Below are 21,122 nucleotides of genomic sequence, written 5' to 3'. Positions count from 1 at the left end.
TTAAAAAAACATTAAAACATCAGTCATTAAAAACTTCCCTAAACAGGGAATAATGTGCATTGAAGTGGCCACTTTCAGTGTCTTAAACATAATGGCCACAAAATCTGTTGTATGGTGTTCTATCAAATATCATTTCCATGTATATCCTGGCATATATTTCAAGCTGGATGGGTGAGCCATTAAATGTGAAATGATTACTTGTATGTGCAAGAACCCTGATTCCCCTTATCCTGTACCTCTTACCCTGATCCATTGTTTTTCTGGCATCATTTTAAGACCCTGGAAGATAATGCAATTTTCTTTCCTGCTGTAACTGTGCTATACGTCCTCAAGGGTTGTTGATCCTGTAATTACGTTGGGTAAGACCTGCAAGTATCATCACATGAATTCATGCAGTTGAGCATCTGGAAGGAAGGAATTATATCGCTCAAAATATCAATACCATTCTCATTTCTCTGAGAAAAAAAGGTAGCTGCCTGCAGTGAGACTCTGACTATAATGGTTTGATTAGCTTACAGATTATAACTGGTATATTTCTGCATGATTAGACTTTCTTTTTAAAAAGCAAAAACTAAAAAAGCCACTCAACTCACACTTGTTTCACAGGTAGATTTGTGGTCCTATTTATGAATGCTGTAGATCAAACTGTTCCGCAAAAAGGAGCAATATTCCGATCCCAATAAGAAGGCTTATTAGGCTGAAATGTAGCACTTACATGAGATGACTCACTGCTGTCTTCAAGATGAGTTCATCAAACATTTGCACGGTAGAAGCAAAAGTTTTAAACAGAAGGAAAATGAAAGGACAGATTTTCTCATGGGGTTTAGCTGTGGTTATGCGACAAAATTCAATCCATTCAGAGGAAACTGCTGAATGTATATCGCTACGTTGGTAGCATATTGGAAATGGAAAGGATTAGTATTTATTTTTAGCCAAATCTATCTCTATAGCTCAGGGCATGTAACAATACTTCTCTTATCTCAGCCTTTCTCTCCCCTGTCAAGCAGGTTATTAATTGCATTTTAGAGGTGAAAGGCTGACAATTAGAGAAATCATTGTGCCAGGGCTATCCATTAAACACTGAGTAGCTGTGAACTGAATCCTAGTCCATATATTGTACTGTAGTGCAACCAGCTTTACCATATTAGTGGAGCATGGCACAGGAGCATGACGTCATTTTGCTGCTTGCTCCATTTAAGTTGATGGTGTCCACCTCCTTGCATGATTTTTCAAAGCCTCCTGCGTTATCAAAATTATCAGTAGCACACTTTGGGCATTAGCTTTCCCACATCTGTATGTACCTAAATGCACTTTCGCTATCAAAACTATAGAGATGAAATTGTCGTAATATTTTTGTATCATTCCATGCTTCATCAAGGCTCGATACAGTTTCCGTTATTATGCTCCAAAGATGTGTTGACTTCTCGAGTCCAATCTACCACCATTACAATCAACACAATCTTCTCTGATACTGCAGCTTTTCAAAAATTCACCAAAAATGGCAATTGTGGTTTTATTTTTGTTTATTTAAAAAGAATAGAGCAACATGTGACCTTCCCTGCATAAAAATACAAGATAAAAATCACAAAATGCATAATAAAAATAAGAACAACAAATCAATAACCCCCCCCCCAATACATTTAAAATGGCATCAGATGTCAGTCAGCCAAAGGCCTGATTGAAGAGGAATATTTTTGCCTGGTGCCTAAAGGTGTTGTATCACGCAATTTCAATTTAGAAACAACAAATGGTGTTCTCTGAGCAATCTGAGGCCCATACAAATGTGGAAGCTGTTGTCCATGTGGCAACTGATAACTAAACAAGGCATCATTTACACAGCTTGGTGATTTGTTGTGTTGTCTGTTGAATTTAACCTTGATTATGGCTTTACACACATGTTGGCACATTCATTGGTTTTATCAACAGGTTTTAAGCAGCACCCTGACAGATATGCTGGCTAGCTGAAAAAGAGAACATCTTCTGCACTTTTAACAGTTGTGAAGAACCAATGCCAGCAGTTCTAGCTTGTGTGACAAGCTGCTCCTGCTGAAATGAAATCCTTTCTACTGCACAACTATTCAGTACAATAAATTGTCTAAATTAGTGGTTCCCAATTAGCTAATTATTGATGACCCCCTATTTTTTCAAAAGCCAAGCCATGGACCCCCTACTTTTTTATTACTCTATAGTAGTTACTTCTGCAAAAACAAATTCATGGAATCTGAACTTTAATCTCCATGGCAGATAACTTTTCAGTATTTGTAAATTTAATCATAGCTTTTATGCAAGGTCAAATTAGGCAATGATTACTAAGTTGGACATCATCTGATTCTAATACTTTTGAGTAAGACATTTTGGCTGCAATCATATACACACTTACCTGGGAGTAAGTCTCACTATGGGGCTTACTCTCAGTAAATATGTGTAGGATTGCACTTCACATTTTACAAGAAACAGATGCACAAATGAATCTGATAATCAGTGGTAAATAATGTAATAAGCTATGCACTACCTTGTGGGGTATATAAATTAGTTTTGAATTTAATATTGGAAATTATTTACTTAAATAGTTTAGGGGCAATAGAGTTTGGCTAGTCAATCTATTATAAGAGTTGTGAGAAAATAGGGTAACACAAGCAGCAAGTTCTAAGCACACTTACTAGGGAGTAAGCCCCAATGAAACAATGTGACTTATTTCCAAGTATGGATGCATAGGATTGCAAGGTCAATCAGACATTTTTCATTAGCTTTATGTTTGGGAAAATTGCAAGATAAATTGCTATATCATTGAACAAACTATTTTTTTTTTTAACTTGTAAGTCACTTTGAGATTTAAAAGATTGTGGTGACAAATAAGTATAATAAATTAAAAAATAAAATTAACACTGACAGATTTAAGTTGATCAGGCAGAATTTTCTTCTTATTTAATTATAGTGAAATTGTTATAGTAGCCAGTCCTATTGGCTCCCCCAAAGTGAAGGCTATTGTTTAAATATATGGTTTAATATTGGAATTAGATCCATTTTTTATACTGATAACTTATTTGGATGAAGAAGATAAAGGAGCTTGCAAAAAAAACTTATGCATAATGTTTTGAGTAATTGTGGAAAATAGGAAAAAGATATAAAATGTATTGGTCAAATTAGAAGAAAAATGCATTCCAGTTACTATATATTGCAATATTTACTGTGAAAATTTAAGATTGGGGGAAATGTTTTTCTATTCTTACCAATATAAGAGAAAATTCTTGCCTTTAAGGTAACTTCTACCACACCATCATTCTTTCTTTCTGGCATTTAATCCTGATTTTCTTGAAATTTTAAACCCTGAATAAAATATTAAGCAACAATTCAAACTGCTTATTTGCCAATCACTATTGCAATTCTGGAATAGTTTCATTAAACAATTTTGATGGAAATTCCAGGGTATGTTCATTTCAATTTTTACTCCGAGATTTTGTCCATTTTATTAGCAGTTACATTAAGGGATAAATGTTACATATGGTAAGCACTTTTAAATATTTAATACCATATTGCTTAGGCAAAGGCCACAAATTAAACTTTGTTGAACTAATTTGTAATAATAATTATTAAAAATTATTACAAATAAAAATTATTGCAAAATATTACTGGATGACGAACCAGTAGGAAGGAAGAGAAAAGAGGCTTTAAAATAATGGTCAGTAAGTTAGCTCAGTTTGAAGTAATACTAGTCAAAAAGTTAAGAAATTACAGAAGCTGTTTTCTTTATTTAAAAACAAAAACAAACCCAAAAGTAAGTTGTATTGTACTCAGTAGGATCTACTTCTTAAGAAATGTGGAGTGAGTTACACAGTCAGAGACTGTCACCAATCAAAAGTTCCTATCATGAACACGGTGTGTGTTCCACAGTCAGAGGCTTTCCTATTTATGTCAGGACAGGCACATGCACAGACAATTTCTTGACATTAATATTAAGACTGCAGATTTAATTTGTTTTACATGATAGATTATTCAGTCAAAATCTGAGTGAAGAATCCGCTGGGAGATTCTCTTGAATGTTCCCCACTGAAAGGAATGGAATCAATGCTAGAACACCGCACCGTCATATTTATTCCAGGGCAAGTCACTATATTTCACTTAACCTACAGCACAGGGCTGTTGTAAGAATAATCAAGGTAAGAATTGTGGAGCAAATTGGCATTAAGCTGAGTGAAATCTCTGGATGAGAAGTCAAAGCCAGATGGAGGTTCTGCAGGCTTTTCCTGTAGTTCCTCAGCTGTGTTATATAGTACATTATCCATGCTAAATGCTAGTGAATGGAATCAGCCATGCATTTAGCAAGTTGCTAGTTTAAATCCTTCTCCACATTGTTCAAGTGCCCTCCAAACACTGCCAGGATTAGACAGAGAGGCCACCAACTTAAATGCAGACTGCAAACAATCTGTAAGCAAGACCCTAGTGGTGACTCTCCAGGGTCTGATCTGAGGCAAATGCTGAGAAACTCTGCAAGCAAGGAAGCACCAAACTCCCTGGTGGAAGGATGGTGGCTGCAAAAGAGTTTGAAGGTCCCCAGTTTTATTTTTTTTGCATTCTGAGATAATGCCGTATCTTATATGGACCTCTGGTAAAAATAACCATTCACCTTCTATGCATTTGTATTTTAAAATTACTGTTAAATTGCATGTGTCCTAAAGAGGGGGAGGGAGAGGGAGAAATCAGCTGAGGGGGGATTATGATGAGATGCTCATGATCTAAGTATTTAATAGCAGCAACAGCAGTGACAGTAGTGTTACTGCTGCTGCTGCTTTAAATTCCATATGGAGGAAGTCCTTAGCTCAGTGACGGAGTGATAATTTGCATGCAGAATGACTCCGGTTCATTCCTTGACATCTCCAGATGGGGCTGGGAAAGACTTCTGACTGAAATGATAGAAAACTGCTACCAATCAGTGGGGACAATACTAACTTTGAAGGACCAATGATGTGACTTTGTCCCTACACTTATTCTCCACTCTTATTTATCTTCCAAGCAGCCTACAGTATGTAAAGCATTAGAGATGCTGAGGCTTAATGAAGTGATGAAGTTAATTAATCCAAGTGTCATCATGGATTTATTTATTTATTTTAATTGGGAATGTTTGTAGTAAAGACTCTTTTTTATGTTTTATGAGAATTTCCTGTCACAAAGGGAACATGAAGTTCAAAGGAAGCGATGCTCTCAGCCATGTCTGTATCATAGATACTGTGAACAACTGAAGCACCCCTGACATTATTTTTAAACTGATGCATTTAAAAGAAACACTGTCTCCATGTTTGTGTTGAAAATCTTTGGAGACATACATACTTTTTTAACTAAATCAATGGTTACTTGATTACAACCCAGAACATGTATTGACAACAGAACTATCTCAGACCCTCCAAGTGTCATTATTTTCCAGGGACAGTCCCAGATTTACAGAAGCTGTCCCGGTTTCTGATTTGATTCCAGAATGTCCCACTTTTCCTTCCCCATTTTCTTAGGAGATATATTGAAGGGTGTGATAGGATGTCCCTCTTTTCATCGGAGGGTATGTGACCCCTGAGCCAAGGAGATTAGTAACTATACTATACAATGTTTAGAAGACCTCTGAGCCGTGTACAGGGAACTTTTTTTAATGTTTAATGTTCTATTATGTTATTATATATGCTGGAAGCTGCCTAGGCAACCCAGCCAGATGGGTGGGGTATAAATAATAGAATTGCTGTTGTTGTTGTTATTGTTGTTATGGAATAGGACGTCCCTATTTTCATTGGAGAAATGTAGGAGGGTATGCAATCCTATGCACACTTACCTGGGAGCAAGCTCCAGTAGAACTTACTTCTCAATAAATATGCATAGGATTGCACTGTGAAATATTTTCAAAGTGCTTCCAGACAGGAAAAAAAAATGTAAATATGGAGCAAGCCATGAATTATTCTATGCCACTAATTGCCAAATATTGTGCTGTTGATTACAGTCTACAATTCTAGTTTCCTCATCTTAAAAGCAGCTAAAAAAGGAAAGGAACAACCAAAATGCTCAAGGGAGGGCAAAGAAGGAAAGGCTAAAGTGTTTTGACACTTTGTATGTAGAAGAATTTAACAAAAACCTAATACAGCGGACGATAGACATTTCAGGACCTTGAGTGCTTATAATACCTCAAAAAGAAGCAAGTGCCAGGAGCCCTGATATTGTCTCCAGCTGAGACAAAAAAAACAAACCCAGCATACTCCTAGATGCATTTTGGCGCCTGGTGAAGAGCTTTATTTTTAATTGCCTAAGTTGTTTTATCTCCATGAGATTCTGACACTGCTCAGTTTAGATTCTGGATCCAGCTGTTTTCAGTATATAGAGTTTTTGTGTTTTTTAAATGTTTTCATTCTAGCATTGATTTTGTATTGCTAGTTGCCCAGGGAATTTAATAGGATGGTAGACTATACATTATCGTAATAAACAAATATAATAGAATATTTGCATTTTGCCTGGGTCACAGCACATGCCTTGGTTTCCATTTGGGTGCTGTGGTTGCAGATGCTTCAGCATGAACAGTGGAATTTGTGTATAGTAAAAGCGAAAACGATTTTCAGCCAAGATCGGACATGTTCTCTGTGCAAGGGATTGCAATCATGCCCCACATTAGCATAGTGTCCTGTGGGATGAATCGCTTGCTTTTACTACAAGCAATCTTAGCATAGTGCATAGAATCATACATGCCACATCATGCCAAACAGAAAGATAATACAGGCACAACAAAAGCCAGAGTTATTGTTCAAACAGAACATTCATCTGTGGTGACGATAACCGTGTCTGCTCTTGAGCCTGAAGCACTTTCTTCATTATGGATAAGGGCAAAGATATACGTCTCGGTAATAAGTCGAGTTGTTTGCATTTCTTGTTATTTGTACTGTGCTGTGGTTTACAACCTCAGTGTTTTCTCATTTTCATCTGCAAGGCACCTGTACTGAGATGGGACATAGGAGAGAAAAAGTAAAAGAAACCTAAAAAAAACCCAACAATTAAAATCTTTAAGTAGATACCATATTAGGTCCTGACAGTCAATCAGTAGCCAAACGCTTTTATTTCAAAACCATGACATTTGCCCATTATTTCTTATAGTGAAGGTATTGTGAAATGAAGTAGAACATGTAGAAGTGGAATATATAGTAGCAATTTGCATTTGCTCTAAACTTACAGTGCTGTCATGTCAAGGGCTGGGATTTGTAATGAGATTTCTCTGATCGTGTCTGTGTCTTAAAGCCCCATCCCATGTTTCCTCAGCAAGGCATCACACTATTAAGAAGGCTCATACCTGAGTAGAACTGGCAAATTTTACAACAGCAAAGGTGTTGATGGTGACATATGGAGCCTTGAATAAATTCAGACAAGGGTGCTTAGTGGAATGCCTTTCCTTCTATCAGGCAGCCCAGGCTTGTTTTGATTGATTGATTGATTGATTGATTGATTGATTGAATTTATATACTGCCCTATACCTGGAGGTCTCAGGGAAGTTCACAGAATATCCTATTAAGATTGGCAGAGTAGCTCCTGCTTGTGGTTCCACCAAGGGTTTTGTGCAGGAACCCAGAATAGGTCCTTCTCTGTGGTTGTGCTCTGACTGTGAAACTCTTTTCCCTCAGAAGCACAGATGGTCACAAAATTGATGGGGTTTCAGAACTTAGTGAAGATCAGCTTGTTTTCTCCAGCTTATATAGCCACAGTTAAATTGTTTTGAACCTTGAGTTTGTTAGGTATTATAGCTGTGATTGTGTGTGAATGATTTTATTGTTCATGCTTTTTTATTGATTTAAAAAAACTGTGTTCTTGTAACAATTATTATTATTATTATTATTATTATTATTATTATTGTCATCACTGAAATAGTTTACAACACAAAACACAAACGTCAATTCAGAAATTAATAGCTATGCAATATAAAAATCAAAACAGTTATATAAATGCAATTAGAATAAGAAATACATAATAAAATACAGATTCTCATAAGAGCAACAGCATAAAATGGGAAGGAGAAAATCAGCATCAGGGTTTCTAAAATACAAAAATAGTGCTCACAGAATTTTCTTTCTATCCAAAGGTAGGACATAATCCCAGCTCACCACAGAAAATGGCAGACTCTTCCAGCTATCACCTGAGAACTTTCCTCTCCTCTCCCAGTGTCTCACCCTGGGAGATCTTCACTCAGGGTCCTTCTACCATCTATCTGCAACTTTTATGTGGGTGCAGTCCTTGACTCCCAATGGCATCCCAGCCCTACAGTGTTCAATGGGGTTTCCTCACAGATGAGGGTTTGTAGGACTGCAAGTGTGTGTGTGTGTGTGTGTGTGTGTGTGTGTGTGTGTGTGTGGTACACATGCACTCCCCCCCAGAAAACATATCATATCTCCTGACTTTAACACTGCTTAATCCAGAAAACATACAACCATTCAGTTAAAGAAAGATTATATCCACAGATAACTAAACCTTTGTGGCAACCTAACAAGCCAATGCCTTGTTAAGATTAGATTAAGATCCAGAATAGAACCAAATGAAATACTGGCTGAAAGCTCAATAACTTGTAGACATATCAGCTTTACAAACCCACCTAGCACCATATTTTATTTTATTTTTTGTTTTTGTTACTCTCTAAAATGCTATGTGCGCTGATTAGACCATCCTCATTATCATCACACCGTGTAAGGTTGAGAATTAGCAATTTTTCTAGGGCCAGGTGTTGAACTTCAACTTATATAAAGATGAATTGCAGGCATGTATGAACAGGTGCTGAAGTTCAGATATGAAACTATAAAACTTAGCAGGTGTCTACTGGAATTAGAACCAATATCAAAGAAAATCAGATTGGTATACTCAAAAATGTTGGCAATTCACCTTAGCAGTACAGTTTAAAGTTCCATTAACAGAGAATGTATATACACATTTTTAAAATGGAGATAGTTGGTAGGAGAAAATAGTTTTGCATCCCTGGCATCAAACCAGAAATAATGTGTTGGCAGGACACAAAGGTAAACATCTGTTATTGCATTCTTTGCTATATCTACAGCACAAGTCAATAACAAAATTTGCAAAAATTTGCTAGAAAAAAGCTGCTAGGCACTGACAGTGAGTAAATGTTGGAATTATACCAGACTGTAAATTATATCAGAGCTCAAAATTTTAACTGCATTGTGTGATATAATTTCCCCATATTATTCTGTAAAAATATTTTGAATTTCTCCATATGATTTTGAATGTCATTGGATATAAGGCCGACTAACAAAATCACAATAAAATTAAAGATACCATTGTTTAATTTGTTTTTTATTCTATGTTTTTGAAAAGTGAAGTCTCAACAGCTGATAATATCAATTTAAAACCACATTTTTCCAGCAGTATTTCCAACAACGAAGAGCATATTTTATATAACTTTGTAGCAGAAATCTATTTCATCTTTAACGTCTCTTATTCTCTTTGATTGTGTACTGCTATGTGTTTTATTTCCTTCACATGCTTCAAACATTATACATGACCTTTCTGCTGAATGCTTTTTTTGATTCCTGATGAACTATTACTCACTTTCCTTCCTAAAACATGAACTCTGAAAATTACTAATATAATTGAACTCTTTGCATTTCAAGCCTATGCATGTCTACTCCAAATTAAGTCTCATGAAGTTCAGCGGGGCTTACTCCAAAGTAAGTGGGTACAGGATTGCAGTCTTAACAAATGAATAGCACACAGGGCTTTGATTGTATTTTATGAAGGCTGAGCTTGAGCTAAATAATCAGCCTTCTTCCCTTCTGCACCAATTTTGTAAATAATCAATCACCTATCATTTGCTTGGTCTATGAAATACTGAATGGCACCCTTGTCCTAAAATCACTATACAAGACCACTTCAAGTGACTGGTGGAAGTAACTGTAGCATTGGATTAAGATGCAGTAGAAGTGGGATAACGAATTGATCTATGAAATGAACAGTAGACCTAGACTGTAACTCTATACTGGGAAGTCAGTCTGCATAGATATGAACCATTTATCCCAAATTATGGCTGCAACCCTAAATTCTAACATAGGGTGACGTAGAATAATACATTTAGGAACAGGCAAAACATGAACTAAAACTACAGTGACTTATTAAAATAAACCATCAGCTAACAATGGGTTGTTAGCTTTTTTAATCTTCTCTCAGTTAAAAAGATTTTTTACAACCACAGCATACCATCTCTTTCAGAACCCTTTTTTAAAAAATATATAAAATAAAACAATCTATTTCTGTTGCCTAAAACATACACAATCTTTAAACAGCACAGTAAAGTTTGGATCACAGTGTCCTTTTAATACCTGGGATAGTGTCAAACGTCCAAGTAATCTCACTGCACATTGCATCCTGAAGAATGACTTACAAGACAACCACACAGAATTTTGATCTATGCAGTATGGCAGAGAATTAAAAAAGAGAGAGAGATTGTCTTCCCTCCAGATCTAGACAAGGCGCCTACAGAAAACTGCAGACAAAGTATGCTTCACAGCTGCTTCCTCTCTAGTTTCTTGACTAATAAATGGTTTATAAGCATGCCATCAATGTGTGTTGGTTGGCAAATTTTTCGTTGTCTATATTTCTATATGTTTTAAAAAGCAAGAGAGAATCAATTAAATAATAGGAGAGTTGGATACCTCCTCTCAGCTCTGAGGACAGTTAATTAACATCAAAAGAATATTTTTTAATAAACACACACACACACACACTTTTGTGCATGTCTGCCAAGAGCAGGTCTGTCTGATGAAAGCTTTCCCTTTGATTCTGCCCTAATGGAATAAATGATTTTACAGTATAAATTCTAGTTCTCTATAGAATGCCATGCTAAAATAATATTTAAACTGTTCAGGGAAGTTCTTTGTTATTGTTGGTAAACAGTGTGCCAAATTCTATTCTGATTCTGGAGATGTCAGATAGATAGATAGATAGATAGATAGATAGATAGATAGATAGATAGATAGATAGACAGACAGACAGATAGATAGATAGATAATGTGAAACATCCATACCTGATTTACATTTGTAATTGGAAAATCTGCATTCTGGTTTTTCTAATCACAAAAAATACTGAATGTGAGCCACCCCCTTCTATGGAGGTGAGAATATAAATCCTTCTCCCCCACTAGCTATTACATTCTGAAGGTTTTTCAGGGTGATTATGATTTTTATAGGATGCACATAATGATTATAATTAACTCTAAGCTTAAAGAAAATTAGCCTAAAAGAATTAATGGAAATATAAATATTAGTAAGTTTCTCTAGAATCAATTTTGAAACTATGATAAAGAACAATTAATAAGAAATTCACCAACAAAACATGCACCTAAGATGTACTGTTAGCTCTTTCCAGTGTTCTGTTGTGTAACTGTTTCCTGTGTCTTGAAGAGTTCAAGGTTATTTGGAGTTCAGCCTTTACTCGGCTTGGTAGTGGAAGCAATATTCTTTTTTCCCTGTGATTTTCCCCGTTATATTGTCAGTCACTTTTCCCACAGCCTATGATACAGTACGCGAACATACACACAGAAATACATAAAAGGGTTGGGATGTTATCTGTGGTATTAAAAAAAACACCTTTTTACATGTTTGTTTTTTAAAGTTCAGCTAAGTACAACTTAGATAATATAGTCAACTTTCTCAGTGTGGTTCATGGGTCCACTTTTGTGGCAGACATGGTCACACTGGAAGTATGACTATGAATACTATGCTGATAGTATTTGTGGAATGGGAGGCCTCCATTCTTTCATTGCAATGTTCCTATGTTTTCCAAGATATAAGGGCATTACCATAAGACAGTGGTCAAACACTTGCAGATCTGAATTCAGAAGATTCCTGGTTCAGCACCTGGCCTCTACAAGGACAATGTCTGCAAGTAGCTAGACAAGGAAAGCTTCTGCTTGAGACCTCAGAGAACCAAGCCAGAGAAGACAACAATACTGATTATGAAGCGCCTTCCTGAGTTCAAATAGTTCCAAAATTCTGATAATTTATTTATTTTTTAAAATGTGTGAAAATGAAATTATGCTTCTGATTAGGGAGTCCTGTGTTCTCATTCCATGTCAATGAGGTAAATGGGAAGTTATAGGCATCTGGACAAAGGTACACATAAAAAAGGTAAATCCTGACCTTCTGATCTGCAAGCCCAAGAGGCTCAGTGGTTTAGACCACAGCACCACCTGCGTCCCAAAAGGTACACATTAAAGCATCTCAAACAAAGGTGTAGGAGAAGCACTGAAGAGTGATGCTCTTGTGCACTTTTTTCATCCACCTGTTACATCATGGGATGGGTTCTCTTTGTGCTCCCCCTCCCTTAGTTACCTTCACTAGGGACTCCCTGCACCCTAGCTCCAAGCAGAGGGTATTTCGGGGTGTTGATGTACCCTCAGGGAAGCGAGCTTCTACATGCTGCTTTGACTGAGACCAGTCCATCACCCAAGCACTGTCCCAGGTAGGCTCCTCGTTTACTCGGGCTCCCAGGTTGTTCCTCCTTGGCTGAATCAGTGGTGCCCTCCTTCTCCCGTCACCTTCCCCACCCGTTTCTTCAGTAAAAATCAGTGGATATAGCATAGGCTGCCCTTTCTCCCCCAGATCCTTTCTTACTGCCAACTCTGTTTTGCCCCCATCCTCAACATCTCAACTTGAGACTCCTGTCAGCTTTCCTTGAGGCAGGGTAGTCCTGCCCTCCATCTCCTTACAGGGAGTTGGAGAGACACAGAACTTGTAACCGTCCTGGATCCCACACAGCTGGCTAGCATGTCAGGTGCCTCTTCCCTTGCCTGGCCCTCTCCATCCCTTCCCTGGCCCCAGACTATGGGGGTCCTCTTCCCCTCACCCCCACCAAGGAACTTAGCTAGAGGGTTGCCTTTTCCTCCTGCCCCTCCTTCTTGGCAGCTCAGTCTACTGCCTCTGAGGTTGCAGCTGTTGCAGACACACTCACTGAGGTCAGGCAACTCAAAAGCTTTGACCCAGGCAAAAAGCTGGGCTGCTACCAGTACCCTCAATATCAGCCTCTCCTCTGTTCTCCCCACTTGTAGCAGCTAAGCCCTGTGTCTCACCTTGGCCAGAGCTCCCTCCGCCCCCAATTTTGATCTTGCCAAACAGCTGATCAGCGCTGATCAAGTGGCATTCAGCTGCTGCCAGATCCGGGGCGGGCACAGCGCCCGTGCATGCTCCTCTCCAGTGGCTGAAAACACACAACTGTACTTCAGGGCAGTTGATCTTGGTGCAGGCATTCCATTCTCACGTCATTACACCACTCAGCTTCCCTTTGCCTCACAGTCTTATTGTAATCCCCTCCCCTCCCCCTTTTTCCCCCAAGACGTTTTAGCTCTCTTTGTGCCACCACTGCACAGGATTTATATAGCCTTTCCCCTAATCCAGACCCATGGGCCTCCAGATATTACTGAATTGCAGTTCCCATCACACCTGGCCACTGACTACACTGGCTTGGGCTGATGGGAATGCAGTTCAGGAACATCTGGAGGGACCACAAGTTCTCCAGCTGCGTCCTAATGCAATAAATGCTTCACTTATGTTATCTCAGTTATCCTTACCTCGATGCTGTGAGATGTACCTACATTAAAACTTCTGAATTTAGTGCTCCAGTTTCCTTACCCAACCCCCAATCGCTCACCTTCCTTGTGACCTTAGCCTTGAGCATTATGAGTGGCAGAAAATAAGAAGGGAAAATAAGTATTCCATAGCGAAGGAAGAAAGCAACTTGCGTTGCGGAGTGGAGAGAAAGCTGGAGATAACAACTTGCCACCTGCGCCCTAAGGATTACCAGTGTCCTTTTAAGCTAATGCAATTTTAAAGTTTAGCCACAGCCGCCCTCCAAAAGCAAAATAGAGAGACCTTTTTGTGTTTTGTTTTCGGAGTTTTTTTTGTCTTGTCAACTAACCCCCTCTAGTGCCGAACAGGCTGTATTTGACCCGCGGGCTGCTCACAGCTTCTCAGCTTAAGCGAGAGCATCATCTTCCCTCTCTGCCTTTTGCCCACACATCCATATACATACCGGTCTCACCTCTTCTCCAGAGAACTGGGGAGGTGACACAACAAGAGTCCGATTTCTTTTATTGCTTGCTTTCCTCCCTCCCCTCCCCTCCCACACACCCATTTAAGGGTCCAATATTATCGTGGCCCCCCTCTTTTTTGGCGAGGAAGGAGGAGAGAGAGAGAGAGAGAGGGATTTCTGCAGCAAGCGGTGGCTGCTGCTTGAAATGTGGCGTGCCCAGAAAACCTCAGCAGCCCTCCTGCCGGCTCGGACGCCAGGTAATATTGATCCTGCTTAGCTCCCCTGCCCAGGGCTCATTTGCTTCAAAAACAACCACCCTCCGAAAAAGCAAAGGAGGAGGGCAGGGCGGGGAAGAGAATGGTCCAGCCCCAAACCGCAGGCGATGGGAAGGCGCGGAGATGCCGGTAGGCGCGCGGAAGACAACCAGCCCAACTGAGTGTGATCCGCGACTGCTTGGCGTCAGGGAGCCACCGTCCCAGCCAAGGGGAGTCCGTGGCGGCGGCGGCTGGGAAATCCCGCCTGGCAAGTTTTCTTGACGGCTGAGCGGAGGCGGGGAGCTGTCCAGCGTTTCAGCACCTTCCAGCCGCGGACCGGAGAAGGCGCCTCGGCGAGGGGACCTTCCCACCACCAAAGGGAGGAAATTATTCTGGCTCCCGGGCGCTGCCTGTCCCTCATGGGCAGCCGGGAGGACGGGCATTCGGCGAGGGGGGCGAAGATGTCGCTGCCCCCCAGGAGGCTGTTGCAGTTGTGGGGTTGGCGGCCACTAAACGGGATGGTGCTGCAAGGCTGAAAGAGAAGTGAGACGCAAGAAGGCAGCCAGGTGGGCGCCACCAGGCTGGGCAATTCCCCCCCCCCCACCCTCCACACACATACACACACACACACACGGATTTTACGCACACTGCGCCTCAGCCAGGGAAAGTTTGCCTGCCGTGCGCTCCTCGCCTTGCTCGCAAGCCCTTCGCCTTCCCAACTCGACGGTGTCCCTCGGCCTCTGCTGCTGCTCAGAGGGAGCCTGGCTCGGCTCAGGACGCCCTCTCACTCAGGTGGATGCGATTTCTTCAGGCTTGGCAGCGCCTGGTAGCCTGGACCCTCCTTCCCCTTGGGGCCTCAGGCATTGCCCATTAGCCTGGAGGAGCAAGAGAAGCTGAAGCCCCCTGCCTCTCCCGGAGGCCAGGACAAGGGGCTCCAGCACCAGCCATGGGCAGCAGTGAAATGAGGGGCTTCTTCCTTTGGAAATTTAGCCTGGTCTTCCCTCTGCTGACAGCGTGTCCGGCGGGCTGCAGCCACGTCTCCAGCAATCAAGGTAAAGAGAAACTGTTGGGTGGGAAGGGAGAGGGATGCGCTGGAGAGGGAGGCAAGACTGAATGTGCAATAATAATAATATTTTTTTAAAAAGCAGCTCAGGGCTGCAGGGTGTTTGCTGGGGGAAAGGGCAGCCCCCATAGGCATAGAAGGGTTATTGGATCCTCGCGATGGGCTGGCAAAAGCTTGGCTTCTTCTCATCAGCGAGTGTCTATTGACTTGCCCCACTTTGGTAGCTGACGGTGGGGGTGGGAAGAAGCCTTTGCATTCTCATGCATGGTGGAGAGGAAGTGGAACTCGGGGTGGTAATTGCAGGATTCCCCAGGCTCTGGCCACGGTGGCGGGTCAATTATTCTAAGCCGGAAGAGTGATCTGAAGCTGTGCTGCTGATTAGAAATCTCAGTGAAACTTCGGAGCTCTCTATTTTAGTTTGCATACACATCATGACTCTTGTTTTACTCAAGTGAGTTAAAGACCATGAGATCAGACCACTGCTTGATTGAAAGCAATGCTTCTCCTACAGGTATCTGAGATGGATGGAATTTTTTTAACTACTGTAATTAAGAAAACCGGGGGTGGGTGGGAACCAGAGGGCATCAGTTTCAGTAGCATAACCTAACCAAAAAGCTGAAAGCCAGTGCCTCTGGGTTCATTTGTGGGGGTTTTGCTCATTTTCTTTTCCCTTCATCACACTGCCATGAAAGCACACCCACCCACCCCCTGGTCACCTTCCTAACAACAAACTTAATATTCATTTGTTTTGGGTAGTATTCTGAAGACATCAGCACTGCTTCAGATAGGCTTCTGAGGCCTATCTTCACACAGAAGCCTCTTACTTCCCTGAAAAGTCAGGGGTTCCTGTAAAATAGTCTCCAGTCCTGCACAAGCCCTTGCAACTGCAAGGGAAACCTTGGAGAGTTCATATCATATTAGTCTGTGCACATGGGTCTTTTTGGATCCTATTTATTTATCATTTATTTCACATGATTTGTATACTGCTGGATTGTAATAAAACCTAAAGCAGTTTACAAAGTGGGATCCTGACCTTAGCTTTCTGTAGCAAAGGTATCTTTTATAGATGTGATCATCTGAAACTAATTATCCCATTTGCATGCATGTACACTTTCAATATTACCACCCTCTCTAGCATTATCTTTTATATAATTATTTTAATGCGCAATATGCTTTTGCATTCTTTGTCTTGCTTGCCCTTATACAAGTCCAACCCAGGTGTCCTAAAACCCAAACACTGTAGTGTATGTTTTCATGGTTTGATACTTTTTATCAAATAAAATTCATTTAAAATATCAGACACTATATCCAGTAGACTGCATTGGCTGTCCCACAAAAAAAAAAAATGTTTCAGATTTAATCTTTTAAAGTGACCACCTCTGTTGGCTGAGTCAGTAGAAAAGCTTTCAGGTGGGTCCTGCTCTCCTCAGGAGATTTCTGAGCACTTTCTATTCTGCCCTAGCAGCATAATTGGTCTAATAAAAGGTAACATCTGAGCCATTCTGGATCCTACCTTTCTTTCGTTTGGGAGCCTCATGGCAACCAATCTCGTTACTACTTAGCAATCTGTGGATACTCATGATGACAGGAAAAGCCACAGAATGTCAACAGATGAATCTCTATTGATTTCTGAGAGTACAGAATTCTACCCTTGCAGGAGACATTGGGCAAAAAACAAAAAGATGATCATCAAAGCAAGGTTATTTTGGGAAAGGCTTTTTTTTTTTTTACTGGGCTACGTGTGAGAGTGCTATAAAGAAACATATAATGTAAGATGAAAGAAAGAATCAATCTGCACCGCTGTAAGTAAGGCTGCAGGCAGGCTCTCTCTTTTAAGGACTATTTCCAGAGATTTATAATTGGGTAACTAAAGTTGCTGTCAGCTAAAAAAAAATAGACAGCCAAGGTGTGGAAGTGCAGTATGTTTTTTTCAATTTGGATACCAGTTGTAGGCTTCGATTTTGCCAGTAACTAATTCAGTTTTCATACTGAGGGTCCAATTTTACAGGTTCATGCAACCCAACATGGATTGACTGATACACCATTAACAAACAATATAAGACTCTTCATCTATCATCATACACATAATGAATGTTCAAGCCCACCCTAAATACCATTCTAAATGCCTTATCATAAAGTCATTTTAGAACTGTGGATCTTAATCTTCATTCATATTTGCATAATGCAAAATGCATTTAGCAATGTTTTACCAGCCGTGCTATACTGTATTTTAGCTCTCTGGCAGCCTCTGTACAGAGGAAAATTTACTGCTGTGCCTACCTTTATTAAAGAGAACCACTGACTCCTGCTTTGAGCCTTATGGCATTTGACTAACTAATGACTGTAAGCCTTCCATGCACAGCTGGTGTTCTGTACAACATCCAGCATATTGTTGATTATTAAATGGGAGGAGATTCTCCAGATATATATTTTTAAAAATATAACAAAAAATGGTGAAATTTACATTTTCTGTGCTATTACTTTCAACAACGTACTAGAGCGTTAAAAAACCAAATACATTTCCTCAAATGCACTATGTGCACTATTGCAGGGTATATAGGAAATATTTAAACCCATGTTGCGATATCCCTTCATCTGTGAGCTTGAGCATAATTATCTGCTGATGATCCCCCATGTAGTGTGCTATGAGAACAAAATTGCATGATTTGACCCCTTCATTATTTGTATCCACCAGCATCCAACACCTGCCCCTCAAACCATTTGTCTTATTTGAATTGATCCAATTTTACCTATAGGCCAAGCAACATAATAATTAAATGTGTGTTCCAAAATACATTAGACAGAACTTTGTATATGTCAGTTGCCTTGACCCTAGTTGTCCTTTGGTCTCATCTGCATAAATCAACACAGCAAAAAAAAAAACATTTTCAGAAAAGAACTCAGAGATGTAGTCAACAAAAAAATACTAGGCAATTTTTTAAATAAACACTTGCATTGGCAGCTACCTCCATTTCTTAAATAGCTAGTTGACATAACATTTTATTTTCTACATGTTCTACTAAAATTGCAGTTAAACTACATTGATAACCTTATCTGCTCTTAAACAGTATCTGCTATATTGCACTTAACTAATAAATGCTGTGTTATAGATTAGCCTTTAAGCAAAATTGGTACAGTGTGTGGTTTTCCCCCTAAGAGCTCAAATCTCTTCACATATTTTGTCTGGGTCTTATGATACTAAAATGCTGTGTGATTGCTATCTCTCTTTGACTTCACCCCAAACTGCTCCTCTGGTGTCTATATAAATGTGGGACACCCTGATGGTGATATTGTTTATACCACTCACCCACCCACTCCAGAGAAAGGCAATTGTGACAAGGCTAAAATGGATGCCACTGACATCAGTTGGATTTACTGCATGAAAGTGAGCCATCACTAATCCATGCATCAACCCTGTGATATTTCTGTTTCCATACTATTCCATACTTAATCCAGATAAGACTGAGTCAGTGTTGGTGAGTAGCTCTCTAGACCAGATAGATAGGGTTCAGCCTTCTCTGGAAGGTGTTACACTTTCTTTAATGAAAGTGGTGTGCAGCTTGGGAGTACTTCTGGGTTTGTTCCTGTCTCTGGAGGCACAAGTGACATCCATGACACAGAGTGCTTTCCATCAGCTTAGGCTGGTGGCCTAGCTGCGACTGTTTGGATGGGGATGGCCTAGCTTCTGTTGTCTGGGTTTCGTGTGGTGCAATACCTTATACTTGAGTGCACTTTTGAAGATGGTTCAGAAATTGCAGCTAGTGCAGAGGTTGGCAGCAAGATTGCTGAATGGGACTAGATGTTCTGAGCATATAACACCAATCCTTACCCAGCTGCACTGGCTACCAATTGGTTTCTGGCTTCAGTTCAAAAATGGTGGTTGTAACCTATAAAGCCTTATATGGCTTGGGACACTGGTATCTCAAGGAACATTTCTCCCCATATGAACCTACCTAGTACTTATTATCACCATCTGAGGGTCTTCTCTGGGTATCTCCCCTGATGGAGGTACAGAGGTTGTCAATGAGACAATGGACCTTTTCAGTGATAGCTCCCCAATTGTGCAACACTCTCCCCAGGAAAGTCACGTGGCACCATTGCTATTTTTCTAGAAAAAGAGATGTCAGAACTCAGCATGAAGGCCTCAGCATGAGCAACATCCTTGTTCTCTTATAATAGCAATGGCGCCCACCTGTGAGGTGCCGGAACTGAATTCCAGTGAGTTCCAGCTGAAAAAATCCCTGCATAGCACCAACAGTGGCAGCTTTTTGAACACCAGAAAAAGACATTCCTGTTCCCCTGGCTTTTCAGTCTAAATTTAGATCATAATGTACAGTAATATGATCTATGACCTGATTTGTCCTTTTGAGTCTTGTTGATGGGTGAACACCTTCATTCCTTCATTAATTTAATAAATTTAATATTTTATTGTTGTGTTTATGGATTTATCTGCTTGATAAGTTACCGTATTTTAACTATATTGTAAGTTGCTTTGAGATGTTTTCTAAAAATCAATGAGATAAATAATAATAGGCTGCACATCAGATTTAGTGGTTTGCCTAAGGCCATTCAGTGAATTCATTGACCTAGAACAGCCTTTCTCAACCATGGGTCCCCAGATGTTGTTGGACTATAACTTCTATCATATATAACCACTGGTCCTGCTAGCTATGGATGATGGAAGTTGTAGTCCAATAGTGTTCAGGGATCTAAGGTTGAGAAGGGCTAATAGAGGGACTTACCAGCTTATAGCTCATGCACTTAACCACCAAGCTACACTACCTATTTTACTGTTAAAAATTTAATTTCCTTAAATGTATTATGAAGAGGAAGAACTTTAAAGAAATTCAAATTAGATTTCATGTTTATCCTGTAGGTTTGTTGTTGTTTATTTTTATGCTGCCTTCCTGCCATAAGACACCCAAAGTGCCAAAACACAGAATGTTTTCAAAACAAGAAACTTTAAACCAGCAGTGTTTAAATGGAAATTATTGTAAAAATAGCAGTATGATTGTGAAGGAATGCTCAACCACTACCCCAGCAAAAACTGTCATGACAGAATTCCATTCTCAAATGTTATTAGAAAGTTTAAAAAAAAATCAGAGTGAAATAGTATTCGAGAACAGGATGCCTAGCCTTTTTGTGAAGATTATAATTTATTCTAGACTTGTTAGCCCAAATTCACCACCACTCTTGAGCTTGTATTCAAAATCATTAATACAGATTCAATTGCTAGACCAGGCACTTAGAAAAAATCAGTTGATCCTTTCCCCTAGCATAAGCACACTAGCTGATTCCAGAGGAGGTCGTTGAAGTGACTGACTAAATTAAATCATTCTGCATGCTTTGGGGAATGTCTACTCAGGAACAGGAACATGGCACTCCCACCCATCCCCTGATGTTTATTTACATATACAGTGGTGGTACTTTGTTAAATAAATAAATACTAAATGATGAATAAACAAAAAAAAAGTTCTATATTGTAGATAGCACTAAGGCATATTTGCATGTTGGTTCTTTGTATTTAAACGGCTTTTCTGTGCACTCTGGTTTCCGTCATGGTGTTCCATTGCACCAGAAGCGGTTTAGTCATGCTGGCCACATGATCCAGAAAGTTGTCTGTGGACAAACACCGGCTTCCTCGGCTTGAAAGCGAGATGAGTGCCACAACCCCATAATGGCCTTTGACTGGACTTAACCATCCAGAGGTCTTTTACCTTTTACCTTTACCTCTTTGTATTTAATGGTTGGTTCCTTTAGTCAA

General features: G+C 39.9%; 1 protein-coding gene across 4 annotated transcripts in view; it reads left to right on the top strand.

The window, feature by feature from the left end:
* Positions 1 to 13,350: 13,350 nt before the first annotated feature.
* The window catches only part of EPHA6 (EPH receptor A6), a 343,972-nt gene continuing 336,200 nt past the window's right edge, over positions 13,351 to 21,122 (top strand). Inside the window, exon 1 of one of the 4 annotated variants that reach the window (XM_083498568.1) lies at positions 13,351 to 15,347. In XM_083498568.1, the coding sequence (XP_083354694.1) occupies positions 15,242 to 15,347 (106 nt within the window). In that variant the 5' untranslated portion in view covers positions 13,351 to 15,241. The remainder of the gene's footprint in view (positions 15,348 to 21,122) is intronic. The other 3 variants (XM_083498569.1, XM_083498570.1, XM_083498571.1) reach the window with 3 other exon arrangements.

Source organism: Podarcis liolepis, assembly GCF_965112155.1.
Source record: "Podarcis liolepis genome assembly, chromosome: 4".
NCBI lineage: Eukaryota > Metazoa > Chordata > Lepidosauria > Squamata > Lacertidae > Podarcis > Podarcis liolepis.
This window is presented reverse-complemented; position numbering and strand designations above follow the sequence as displayed.